At 37.1% G+C, this 14,523-nt stretch overlaps 1 protein-coding gene across 1 annotated transcript in view; it reads right to left on the reverse strand.

Moving 5' to 3' along the window:
• Positions 1-14,523, reverse strand: part of Cps1 (carbamoyl-phosphate synthase 1) — a 113,612-nt gene that overhangs the window by 13,929 nt on the left and 85,160 nt on the right. The window contains exons 28-33 of the mRNA XM_027941798.2: positions 13,966-14,041; positions 9,352-9,429; positions 6,884-6,991; positions 5,179-5,268; positions 3,681-3,851; positions 1,172-1,246 (exon numbers count right to left, since the gene is read on the reverse strand). Coding sequence (XP_027797599.1) covers positions 1,172-1,246; positions 3,681-3,851; positions 5,179-5,268; positions 6,884-6,991; positions 9,352-9,429; positions 13,966-14,041 — 598 coding nt within the window. The remainder of the gene's footprint in view (positions 1-1,171; positions 1,247-3,680; positions 3,852-5,178; positions 5,269-6,883; positions 6,992-9,351; positions 9,430-13,965; positions 14,042-14,523) is intronic.

A 14,523-nucleotide genomic window follows, 5' to 3' on the forward strand; every position in this document is an offset into this window, starting at 1 on the left:
AAATTTGTCACACTGGAGAAAATGCATGAAGGAATATAGACCTCTCCCAGGCTGACCCTGGAAAACAGCCCTACTACTACTGACCATAGGATCGAGATGAACCTGAAGTCTCCTTTACCTGACCAAAAATAGAATGTAGTACCTGGTCTAAAGTTAGATTTTTCTCCCCTATTAAATTAAAAGAGGTAGCAAAGGAGCCAAAAGTCCCCTCTTCTAAGAATTCATGTAAAAACAGGATAGTCATTTATTCCTCATTGCCTGCCTTCTTGTCTCACTTGGCTTCTTCTCACATATCTTGCTTGTAACCAGGCAACCATATAAAACATCACGTATTTGTTGTAATTAAATATTCTCCTCTTTCAGGCTTTCCTTAATACCAAGAGAAACAATGACGCCTCACAGTCTGATGTTGCCACTCCGATGTGCACTGATGAGGATCTGAAGGTTGTATCTAGTATGTCTGTCAAGGGCTAGGTGATTCATAAAATGTCCTGACACTGACATGTAGAGAACTTTCCAGAATCTGACAGCTCGCTATGAGAAAACACATTTCACATTCTCAAAGAAACCTTCTATTGACACAGTCCCAACACAAGTGAAGAGGGACATCCAGTGGCCAGTCCCATTATAGTTTATAGAAAATCCCCAAGAGGTTCAAGTTGCTTTAAAAGTGGTCCACAGATTTTGCATGTATTTGCAGATTTTCACACTATGTAGGTCTATGATCTCGTTAATGCTGTCATTCTACATGCTGTCTGTAAAAATACTATGATCTGATTTCATGATAACAAAGCAGGGGATGAAGTGCTGTTACAGAGAAAACTGAGAACCTTAAAATAAAAGGAAACACACAGGGTGCATTTACTGAGAATGCAGTAAACATCTAGAGAAATATTTGAAATTTTTGTAATGTGGAAATAAATGTGCAATGTGGAAATGAATCAAGACTACATATATTATTTTCCCACGTTGAAATATAACTGAGAATTTTGAATGTTACAAAAGAAGTGATTTCTCTTTAATGCAAAATTCTTCAGCACTTTGAGACTCTGCAAGTAGAAGTTTGTGTTTCTCTCACTACTCAGTATCTTGCTTTACTATATTCACATCATAAAACCATAGATTTCAAAGTAGATTTGATGAAAGTACTCATGGATCATTAACTAGTTACCTCTCCAGTGGAAGCCATCTCACATCTCAGAATGGGGTCAGCATCCCTCAACCGGGGCCAGGAAAACATTGGCGCCTGTCAGACAAAACAAGGAGGAAAAATATGTGAGGGAAAGGTACAAAAAGATAAGAGAGGCTAAATACATTTAGTGGATCATCTCTCATAGAATTCATTTAGGCTATGGAAGACATAAAAAGAAATATCTTTGGTCCAAGAATCTGACTTGAAAAATAGCTTTAAAATTCTGTTCCAAGAATTTGTTGAGCTCTTGGCCAAAAACTAGGGTTAAATAATCACAAATTATTTCTGTAAATAGGTCCCCTGTGACCACTCCAGACCAGTGCTTCTAATCTGGACTACACATATTCTTATTGGAGTGATTTCAAACAAAGTCTACTGGGCATTGGTTTCCCCAAACACAGAGTTCAAACACATTTTCTTTTCCTTGATAGGCTTTTGGAACATTCTTCTTCTTTTTCAGATTATTTGAACTTGTAACAAGCCACCTTGCCAGCATTGGCTGTCTGTAAGCTGACTTCTGAGACATTAAACTGTTGTTGACACCTCTTAAAAGCTTTGAAAACATTCTACTTGGGAACACTTTTTCCCAGAACTTTCATATGAACTGGAACATAGGAGTGGTTCATTTTCTTTTATTTTATCAGTGAAATTCACTAAGAACCAAGTTTTTGTATCTTGCATATATGTCCAATTATCTGATCTAGACTATTTCGTCACTGATTCTGTTACCCTTCTAAGTTATCATGGGAATTCTACCTTGGGCTCATTTCACTGGATCATCTAAATCAAATTAGTATATATTCCTGCACTCCAGCTTCCCTATTCTTCTTTCTGTTGATGTCCATCAACCCACTAGGGCTATTAACTATATAAAAAAAAAAATTCAAAATTCATATTATACAATGATAACTAGGAAAAAAGCAAGCTGGAAAATACGGTGCATTTTGAAAAAAGTTTACCCATAAATATTATTTTTAGTTGGAAATTATGCATGCATATTCATATATACACATGATATTTATAAGAAAAATAAGTGACATATTTCTATATCTACAAGTAAACACAAATTTTAAAATTTATATACACTGAAATATAGTTTAAAGTGCCTACTACCTGTTTGTCTCAAACAAAACCACATCTCACACACACACACACACACATGCACACGCACATACAAATAAAATTTTACCAATTTATGTTTATGTCATAGTCTCTAGGAACAAAATGCCACCTTTCTCCCCACATGAAGTAACATTCCATCTTAATGCACTATAAAATCCACAGTATCCTAAGTTGTCAACTTAAGCAAGTTTAATAAATACTCTGATTCATAGCTTCAACTTGAAGTTCCCACTATAAAAATCAGAGGGCAGTCACTTAGCACCCTTAGAAAGAGAAACTTTTTGAAGACATCCAAAATACGTCAAGAGGACCTAAATAAATCACAGAGTATAAATTAATTTTATTGTATGCTTCATTTAATAAATGATTGAATGCTAATTCACAATAATGTGGGGGGGGGCACTAGGGAAGAATAATGTTACCTTTGATTAGGTAGATGGAGTTTATGGGAGAGGAAGGGAGAGGATGTGGGGATAGGAAAGATAGCAGAATGAAACAGACATTATTACTGTATGTATATATAAATAATTACATGACCAATGATTCTGCAACATGTACACTCAGAAAAATGAGAAATTATTCCATTTATGTATGATATATCAAAGTGAATAAATGCATTCTAGTGTCATGTATAACTAATTAAAACAAATTTAAAAATTTTAATAAGAAATTAAAATATACTTATATATTTATATAATATTTATAAATGTTTATGTATCACACTAGTCCTCATGCCTGTCCATCAAAGAAGTTCAAGACCACAGTTATAAATATTCCATGCATGAACATACTGAGGCAATTAGAGAAGTACCATGACTTTATTATTAAAGTACTTTTAAAATATAATTTTAATCCATTACTCTCATAGCATCTCTATAAATATCAAATTCTATCTCAGTCTTTCAAAAGGAAAATTTATGCCATTGAAGAAAATACAAACTAAGAAAGGTGACCAAGGTGGTAAGCATTTAACCATCTCCTCAGGGTAACCACTTTTACAGAAGTCATGACACAATTTAAAAGTGGCACAATTCTACCCTTATCCCAACAAATTATGTCTAGGATTTCTATTTATCATCTAAACTGGTACCATCATGTGTCAGCTGCATAAACATAGTTTATACTTTACTTGCTAGTTAATTTTGACTTTAGGAATTCTAGATGTTGGGGGAATTCTGTAAAGGCACAACAGTTCACATGGAATTTTCTACAGTACAATTGCATCTCATTATTGAAAGGAAGTATAAATCCTCAGTCTGTCACTTTAGTTAGAAGGTTCATAAAGTCACTAGATTTTTTTTATGTCAAACTTCCTTTTACTTCACTGGAACTCATAAAATGACTACTGGATTTTTGAAAACGTTACCTTGATTGCAACATAGTCAGCAGGAATTATGGGACGCTCCAGCGTTGGAAGATGCTGCTCATCAATGTTCTCTCCAATCATTACCTTTGTGGCCACATCAATGAAGTCCACCCCAAGGGTCTTGGAAACAAAGGGGAAAGATCGAGAAGCTCTCAGGTTGCACTCAATCACCTGAAGAGAAAGGAAAATTCAACAGGAAAGAGATGATGAGAACCAAAAATAGAGTATTAATATTCTCCTTGCCACTTGATTCCAACTGTTGTTAACTAGAGCCCAACACTTGTTTAGCTAATCCTGTCCCTTTCTCCCCATTGCTTGGATTTTTTCTAACTGGTTTCCTCTTTGTTGACATCTTGGGATTTTTCCTTTGGACTCTGACTTTTCATCCCATTTCCCCAATTGAATCCCACACACCGCTGATAAATTCAGTTTAATGCAGAGCTCAGATAATGCCAGGCCTCTACTGAAAGGCCTTTTTAAAAATTTCCGCTGGCATCAAAGACTAGTCCATGAGGACCTTCTATCCTCTTGCCTCAATACACCTCTCTGTTTTATCTTATGCCACCTTCCTGGCTCCAGTCCAACTTCAAAGTTTACTTCCCATTTTTTACCTAGAAAAATACCCCACTAAGCTGAACTACTTACTATCTCATAAAATATACTATCTTCTCACCTTTGTAGATGATCTATGTATAATATCCTCTCTAACTTCTTTAATTGTCAGAATCCCAACTATTCTGTAAGGTCCAGCTCATAAGACAAAACCTTCCTGGAAGCCTTTTATGATCTACGCCAAACCAGGCAAATGATATTCAGGCTCATGCACATGTGTGTAAATACACTATCAATTATAATCTCTCTGTTCTTTAACCCCAAAACTACTTTTATTTGTATAACCCCCCACCACAACAACGAGCAGCTACTATACTCTTATATTTATTTACAAATTTCTTTTTTTCACAGTCCTAAGTTACAAAGTTTTGGAGAACAAAGATTATACCTTAAACACTTTTTGTAGCCATCATGTAATGGCATAACTTATTTAATTGGTTATTAATTGGTTAAATAAATAAGTTACTTAGGAATAACCTGGTTAATTTAAATTTTGTCTTACATGTTTACTTTTTATAAATGGATTCCAAAATAGCTTTCTTCTCTGATTAAGGAGAAAGCAGAACTTTAATGAATACATTTATGAATACTCTCTGCATTACTTTAAGATAGCACTGTGTATTACTGTAGATGGTAGAGTATACAGTGATCTCCTTTCCAATGGATCAGAGTGCTTCACAAAGCTGTGACTGACATATCAATGTCACCAAGAGCCTCTGGCTTCAAACAAAATCAGCATTGTAAGCTGTGCAATGTCACTCTCAGACAAGTAGCTGCAGGGGTCTTGGTAGCTCTCTGGCTGGTGCTCAGAGTCTACCAGAGGGACACAAACCAAACTGATCAGGCTCTATGGAAGTACCCTTTCATGGACGTTGATATTTCTTACCAAAACATCATTTCCTTTGACAAGAAACTGGACGTTGAATGGGCCAGAGATGGCAAAAGCCTTTGCAATCTTTCGGGTAGCATCCTTCACCTAAAACAAAAGACCAATGACATGGTGATGAAGAGCATAGCTTAGATTAAAAACCAACAAACAAAAATGTGTAATACCTTAAATTTATATTGCTTAAATTTCTCCTTATGGAGATTTATATCTATATTGATGATGATGATGATAATGATGATGATGACGATGGTAGTGGTAGTGATGGTGATGATGATGATAGGGAACATTATTTGGCTTCTATTAACAAAATAATATGTACTATATAATCATAACAGGCTAGCAGTGGAAAAAGACAAATAATATCACAGGATTATCTGCCTGTCAAATGCCCTTATCTCCTACAATTATATACCCTGATCTTACATACAGGGTTAAATGAAATCCTTTCTGTCTACTTGCTTCAGCGCAGAAACTGCAGTCCAAACTCTATATCAATCTAATGACCTACCTGCTGAGAGGTGCAGGCCCTGAAATTACATGGTACTGCAAAGAGACCAGGGAGATTTCTTTTATGTTGCTTTTCTGTTGCCCTAAACTCTACAAGGGTAGATATTATGGTCAGAAGGAAATGGTGTTTGCCTGTAGGGAGGCCCTGCATGTCTGCATGTCACATATAGGAATTTCTGAACCCAACCAGAGCCAGAAGGTCCCTATGCTAAGAGGGGGCACTAATTTCAAGAAGCCAGAGCACCTTGCTCATTACCATTACAGGAGTAGGTCAGCAACTTAATTGGGTATGAAAGGAAGTGGAGTCTGTGGCACAGTGACCTCTGAGAGATTTGGAAAAAATCTGAGTTTTTTAAGTCATTTATCCTGACATGAGACAGTGAAGCATATTAGAATTTCAGGGACTTTTTTTCTTTTTTACTGCTACTATTAAAACTCATCCTGCTACAAACACATTCTAGAACAAAGTAAAGCCTTCAGGATACAGCCCAATATACAACAGGCCTATGTGGATTCTGATGGCAGGATTGTTGGAAAAAGCCAAGCCTGACTTAATGTACCTGAGATGTATTGAGAGCCCCCCTAGGTGAACACCAGCCATGCATACTGAGTGCTGAGGCAGAGTTTACTTTCTTGGAAAGTTCTTTAAAGAAGTGGCTCTCAAAGATGGGTCAAAAGAGACATATCGGGAATTGCTGATTGGAGATGAGGGTAAGGGTGAAAAATGAAAGCATAGGTTCCAGAAGTTTCCCAAGTCAGACTGCTGCACACCTGCTTTACCACTCCTATCAGCATCACTTCGTATGCTGCTAATCTGTAAGTGGCTCTTAACCACTAAAGTCACCTGCGGCAGCCACTCTCTCAATGTGGTCCCCAGATCAGCAACAACAGCATCACTGGAGGATCTGGTGAAATTGCCAATTTAAGGGTCTCACTCAAAACTACATGATTACAAATGTCAGGGTAGAGTCCAGCAATCTGTATTTTATCAAGCTCCCTAGGTAGTTTGAATGCACACTATGGGCAGTGAAAGAAATTATCTTTAAAGTATTCAGCTAAGGACAAGGAAGTTCCCCTCATTATTAAATTTAACCTAAAGCATGTCTTACATTGCTACCTAATTTTTTTAAACTGAGCTTTTTTATTTTTCTTCATCTTTTGCTATTGCCCTTCACTTTCATTTATAAATGATGACCTTTTCAATGGCTCCTTGGCTGATGGTTTGTGTGGGCAGCATCAGAGTTGCATCTCCCGAGTGGACACCTGCATCTTCAACGTGTTCAGAGATGGCATGGGAGATAACCTGGCCAAAAGAAGATTTTAGAAAGTGCTGTCAGACACCTACTCCAAGGAAGCTGCTCCCTTACCCACCCCTTTGATCCTAACAGATGCCTCCTCACCTGGAGCATTGAACAGTTCCCTTGCTAAGTTTTTTATGAAAACAGGAGAATGAGGTGCACACACACTGTCCAAAGCCCCTGCTCAGTGACAGTTGCCTCCAGAGGCAGCTGAGAGTGCCTGAGAGCTACCTTCCTCTTACACTGCTTAACATGGATATAAATAAACATAAAATAAAAACTTAAACCAACCCATCCTGACTTTTGAGAACAGGACAAGAAGCTACAGCATTGGAAAGGCACAGGGGATACCTTTTTCTTTTAGAACTAGCAAAGAAAAGAAGATAGGAGAGGTGACTAATCCAGCTAGAGGAATGGCATAACTTAGGTGGACTAGAAAGCATTTTAGATCTGATCAAGACATCTGTAAATTGAAGTCTGAGAGAGAAGGAATGCAAGAGGAAAATATTCTTGTCTTCTTTTAGAAATACAGAAATGAAAGCAATGCAAGAATAAATAACCAAGTTCATCTAAGGAGTAAGTGACTGAGTTAGGATTTTGAACCCTTATCTGTCATATTCTAAAGTCCATGGCCTCAATCACTTTCCTGGACGTTAATAATATGTGTATGGGGTGTGTGTGGGGGGGAGTAATGAAGCTGAAAGTGAGGCAGAATAATAGGGTGACTGTAAAAGACTCACATAAATTATATGGAAGATTTGCTTATCAGATTTATAAATGACTTAAATCGGAGTGACATGGAGTCTCCATCTTTCTGTTGTGGCTTTTGAGCACTGTGACCTGGGCAAGGTGCCTTATCTACTTAACTTTGGTTTCTGACAAGAGATAACAATCGTTTTTGTCTCACATAATATTTTTAAAGATAAAAAAATACATATACAATATCTGGCTTGATACTTGACACAGAGGAAGAGTTCATGTTGTGTGTGAGTGTGTGGTGTGTGTGTATGTGTGCACGCGTGTGCATGCACTTGTGTGCGTGCATACACATGATTGTATGGAAAATGGGAGGCAATCATCCCACTTGGGAATAATCATAATGTACTTGAACTTCTATGCCCCATTTTGAGTATGCTAGTTTAAAAACTGTGTGAATAACCTGGAGTATATATAAAACAGAGAGTACAAGAGATACAATAGTCAGCAGCTGAGAGAAGCTAGGTGCTCAATATCCTAGCATCCTGGAGCCAAATTGGATCACCTGAGCAGTACGAGCATAATAACTGAATAAATGCAAATGTCTCTAGGACAGTCTTACAGTCTCCACTTTCACAGTTGTACAATCATATTCCTCTTGTTTACATCTGAACCTTCAAATATTTAAAATGTTGAAAGAGAAGAGATTAAATTTATGCTCTGAAATTCAGGAGGTCAGGAATGACAGAGAGTTCCAGTAATAAATAAATAAATAAATAAAAATAAATAAACTATATATATATCTCCTGACCTTAGGGGAGGGAAGCTGGAATAAATTATCTCTAATAGTGCTTCGAATCAAGATTCCATGCTTCTGTGGTAAATAGACATTAGATGTTTAAAAAGAAAAATAAGAAAACTGCTAATCAGGACCAAAAAAAGAGAGAGAGAAACAAAACATTTAACATCTTCAGTAGTGTTTTGAAATATTTGCAAAACAGAAGATGAAGGCTTTTTATTTTTCCTTGATGACATAGACTTCTAAAACATAGCTTCCTATATTTCAAGATAAATCACAAATGCCTTATTAACACAACTGGCAAGCTTAAGTGAAACATTCTTCATATTTTCATTTCTCCCTGAAGCATGTGTTGCTCTATTAGGGATACCAGATGTGATATAATAAAGTAATTTTATATTATTATCCTATCCACCTTCCTCTGTTTTGTTTTGCCTTTATTAATTCAATAAAAAGGGGGGAGGGTGGGAAACCAAAAGAAAACCAGGGATTCAATTAGAAACTTCAGAAAGAAAAGTATTGGATTTTTTATAATATTCATTGAGACATAAAAGGAAAACTGCAGACAAAAGAAAATGAGAGAGGAAATCTATTCAAAAAGAATGATGAGAAGAGGATGATAATTAATTTTGAGTATCATCAAAGAAAAATTCTAACAGTATGAAACAGGAAATATGATACCCATGACACATCAACTGGTTGTCAGTGAATTTCATTTTTTTTTTTTTTGACTGAGCAACTTCTCCACTGTTGTCAGCTCTGTTTTGTAGAAATTGTGAATTCTTACCTGTGAATGTTTCAAGACTGCTAAGGAAGAAAAAAAATTGATGGGAAGGAAAGGGATAGGGGAGATGAGGATAAAGCACTCACCCTTCCATCTTTCCCAACAGCATCCATTTCTACTTCCCGGGCCCCCTCAACAAATTTTGTCAGCACTACTGGGTGTTCCTGTCAACACAGAAAACACAGAAGAAAAGAACCTTAACTGAAATTATGTGCATCATTGCAAGTAAGTCCTGTAGTTTGAGTAAATATGAAGAAACCTTGCAGAAAACATAAGGCTGAAAACACCACATAAACTCATTAGCCAGTCTGTTTTGTAAGAACAAGGTCATTCTCTGCTTAAGATGAGACCAAGGGTCTTTCTGCAAACTGAACATGTGTTTTAAAATCTCCAATACTGACTTCTAGGCCAGTTAGAGGAAGCTAAGAAGGATACAAAAATGTGGCTTCCTTCTCTGTTACCAGAATCGTGAAAATTTTTCTACTTTATCTATAATTATATATAACTATTGCTTCCAGTTCTTTGTCTCTTCCTACCCTCATTTTTTTGCAACCACTACAACTTTCTAAAAGTTCCTTACATGAGAACTGTGAACGAAATAAGAAGGAGAGTAACATTTACTTTTGTTTTTTATTGAGCCAAAGATGAAATCCTTTGCCTGATGTTGATGTGCCTTATCCAGCTTTCAACATTGCCAGAGGTAGAACCAAACATATTCTTCACTAATTTTAGCACATGCTTCCTTTCCTGGCTGTTTCACATTGCCACTCATTTCCTCCCACACTCATTTTCTCCAGGACAGTGTTGACCATCATTTGCTTTTTCCAGACTAAATGAAGATATTGCCTGATAATCTCCCAAGTTTAGATGCCTCCTACTTCCTCAGTAGAACTCCTAAAGCTCAGGAAATAACATCAAAAACTAATATATGAAATGGCATCAAATTAAAAAGCTTCTTCACAGCAAAGGAAACACAAGCATGAGAGGAAAGCCTACAGAATGGGAGAAAATCATCGCCAGCCTCTCTGTGTCCCATTCTCCTGCAGCCTGGACCACAAGTTGGTTCTTACTAGACTCTGAATCTACCTGTCTCCAAGTCCGTCTTTCTCTTGTGTCTTCTACCTTTTCTCCTCAGCTTCGGCTTTTCATATCTCAACTTGTTCCTCAGGCCCTAGCTTAGATGTTTGCTCTTCCCTACAGCCTGCTCTGAACATCTTGTTTTCCTCTTGAACATAAACACCTTCTGGCCGCCATCATGGGACACATCCTCTTGTGTGTGCGCTAAATTTAACATATCTTGTCTCCTTGAACACTTTAAACAGAAATGAATTTTGTGAAGAAGACATAATAAACAATGTTTCATGCCATCAATAAGCTTCTTCCTTCTTAAAATTTATTATTCAGTGAGGTAAATTTTAATACTGTCTTCTTTTCTGAAGATTATTGGACAGGCAAGTGTTTATTAGCAAAGAGAGAGATTTTTTTCCCATGTTTTTTCCCTCTTTTTAAAACCCTGGATGTTTACTATAGAGGGCCTAATTGAGTTTCGTTGAGACAAATGAGGAGTTTTTTGTTGTTTTATTTTCTATGCCATACAATAACATTAACTCCAAAAGAGAGAGAGAAAGAGACACACAGAGAGAAAAAGCAGAGGGAAGATGTTTTTTCAGTTGTTTTGTCAGTCAGATCCTCTAGCTAAGCCTGAGATGGAGATCCATGTTCAAGTGATTTACTGAAGGAGTTCGAAAGCAAGGTAGGGAAGCAGGAAAAGCTAGCATGTTTGTGGTCTCAGTGAACATGAGACTCAGCCTTACTCCACAGGAAGCTCTGCAGCATGAATTACACCACAGGGTTAAATCCCCTCCTGAAGCCAAGTGTGTCATTGTCTAGGGTTTTGATGGTGGACATGAGATGAGGCATCTTGCCTTCTGGTTGATGAGGCTCTCACTTGAGAATAGTTTCCCAGTGAAGAGTGTAGCTGGGAAGTATGGTCAGCTGTCACAGCAGTGGGGGACAAGAGCTCCCACAGATAAAGGGATTAGTGGGAGCAGGCAATGACATCCACCATCCTGGACAACTGCATAGATTTGTGAAAGAGCCCTATGTTGAGAAATAAAATATCCTAATAAATTTTAATCTAATAATACACATTGTTGCTAGGCACAGTGGCAAACACCTGTAATCCCAGCAGCTTGGGAGGCTGAGACAGAAAGATTGTGAGTTCAAAGCCAGCCTCAGCAAAAGCAAGGCTTTAAGCAACTCAGTGAGATCCTGTCTCTAAATAAAATACAAAATAGAGGTGGGGATGTGGCTCAGTGGTCCAGTATGAATAATAATAATAATAATAATAATAATAATAATACACATTGTTGGTCTTTTTAAAATACTTTCTTCCTTTGGTATCTGGAAACTACATTTTCATGTTTCTTTCTCAGGATCTGTCAGGGTTCTTGATTTTCCACTAAAATATTGGCTTTCCTCTTAGATATTCTCCTTTCTATAGTCCCTTCTTTAGTAATTGCTTCCATCCCCAAAGCTTCAATTGAAATGATAAGCTATTTATTTTAAAATCTATATTCATATCTCCATCTCTAGTTGTGATCTTGATCATCAATTCAAAATCTATATAACCCTCTGCCTTTAAATCATCTCCACTCAGATTCCTCACAGGCGGCGCACATTCAAAAGGTCAAAAATTAAATATATGATTTCCTCCTCTAAAACTTTTTTTTTTCTCCAGTGTTCCCTATCTCAGTAAGTGACACTACTGCCCATCAATTGTCCAAGATAGAAATTCAGAAGTCATCCTTTATCCTCATTTACCCTCAACCTCCATCCACTCACTAATTTCCTTCAATGCACATCCTCAATATTTCTCTCTCTACCTTTACTGCCATTCTTCTGAGCTAAGTCATTGTGTCATTGTCATGTCTACCCTGAGCTACAGCAACAGCCAACTAAACTCTTTGCATGAATTCGGTTTTGCTATATAATTCACTTTCTCTGCACTACAGCAGACTAATCAATATAATCACCACATATTTGGCATCCTGACCATGTAACGAATGCTTTATCAGTTTTGAGAAATTCTATACTCTTTCTCATCTTCAGATCTTTACACATGTTGTTTCTTTCTTCCCAGTCACATGTACAATATAAAACTTGCACCCAATTAACTCTTAACCAACAATCAGACATAATTTTAAAATTCCTTCCTCAGGATCTGGACAGCAGACTTTTACACTCTGCTTCTGAATCCTGTATTTTGTCCATTACGATGCTCATTGATTATCATATTTAATTATAATTACTTGAAATTTTGGTGTTCCTAGCAAAGGGAGCAGAGACCATATCTTTCAACGAGTATATCCCCTGATAATGGGAACAGCGCCAACAAATAGCTTTTACTATATATGAAATGAATACATAAACAGAAATAATGATTGATAGGGGCTGGTTTTACTCTACACATATTGAATTGAGGAACTCAGATTCTGCTGTGGTTTGATGGGGAAACTTGAATTAGAAACACTTCAATCAGGATATTTGTATTATAAGACTTTGGTTCTGTGTGAGTTCTATCAATAAAACTGAGAAAAATATTTTAAAATAATCTAATAAGTAGAAATCCTATGAGATTCAACGTTTCAGGCAGAAAAGAGGGGAACCCTGCTTATCATATACATGAAATCAAATGGTTATAGTTACTGGTCTCTCAAAAGGGGAGAGCTGCAGGACCCCTGGCAAGGATTAACATAGAAGGAACAGTTTGTGTCTCACTCCAGACAGCATTGACAAAAAGTGGGCATTAAAGAGGTTCCCTTCACAGTTATCTGACTTTCACACCAATGTGAATTCTAAACCCACATGGTTTTCCTTCTTTATACTTTTAGCCTCTTCTCATTCTTCATCCTTACCCACTCTCTTCATGACCTAAACATCCATGGGGAGCAACTATCACAGAGAAGAGGAATCTGGCTTCCTGTGTGCAGGAACAATCCATGCCCTTTATTCTTCTTTGAAATGACTCTGATTTCACTTTTCAGCTCCCTCCAAATTCCACTTGCCTAACATGAAACTCTTCTGAGTTGTTCTTTTTTTTTTTTTTTTTAACCCCAAGTAGCTTTTGAAAGCTTTTAAAAGGAAAACATTACTTTCATCCTCCACAGTACAAGGTCTGCAGATCAATAACCCCACTGGGTAAATCTTAAATGGATCATGCCAAGGTAACACCAAGGGAAAAAGCAAAAAACTGTGGGCAGTGAAGGAAGGTGGTGGAATCACAACAAAATTATAAACATTCTTATTAACCCACAAATAAAATGTGCCAAAATGAAAAAAAAAATTTACATAGGGGAATGAGTGAACTTACTGTTAGAGTTGCATGGTTGACTTAGACAAAATCCCCAGGTATGAGAATTAAAAATCAGAAATCCTTTTATTGGTTAGTGATGAGCTGGTTGAGTAAGCCTTGAGGCTAGGAATCCCAGGAATGACTTTATCTGGGTCTAATTCATGAGATCAGGGTGTTTTCCAGCATCCAGCAAAGATGCTTACTTTTATAGATTCCTGAATTCTAAAACTAAGTCTGTTTTGAGGGAAATCATCCCAACAACATTGTGTGAAAAGATAAACAGCATACAAAATAAGATGGCCATTAAAGGAAAGGACAAAGTCACCGGGAAGAAATTGGACACTACCTGAGAGACTCTAGTGGCCTCCTCCAGGAATCGTTTCATCTCATCCTCGGAGAATACCACATTCATGGCGGATCCACTGGGGAAAGAGGGAGTGAAAAGCAGTTAAGTTCTTTTGCCACTTTGGAAATAAAGCATGCTAGACTTGATCAAAACAGCTCCAGACAATCTTCTGGTTCCAGTCTGGACTAAGGTGACTGTCTAAATTAAGACTTTACTACATTGAATTATTAAGCAAAAGTGAAAAGTCACCAGAGTTGGGGATGGGTCCAAAGGGAACCCTGATGGCTCTAAAGGTTGTATTTCCCCAAGGTTCGCTCTGTTTGACTTATTAAAGTTTTGCTGGTTCCAGGTCATTATTAAACCTTAGAAGGATTCAGCCTAGAGCCTAATTTCACTAATCCTGTTTCTTCAGTCAGATGATTCTAACTCACTAGCAAGCTGTCAAAGCAAACCACTCTACTCTCTCTATCATTAAAGAATCAATTTTTAGTAACATTTTCAAATATAATATACAGTACCTGATAGAAGCTTATTCATCTGTGTCCTTCTTTCTAAATA

Source organism: Marmota flaviventris, chromosome 11 (genome assembly GCF_047511675.1).
Source record: "Marmota flaviventris isolate mMarFla1 chromosome 11, mMarFla1.hap1, whole genome shotgun sequence".
Lineage (NCBI taxonomy): Eukaryota > Metazoa > Chordata > Mammalia > Rodentia > Sciuridae > Marmota > Marmota flaviventris.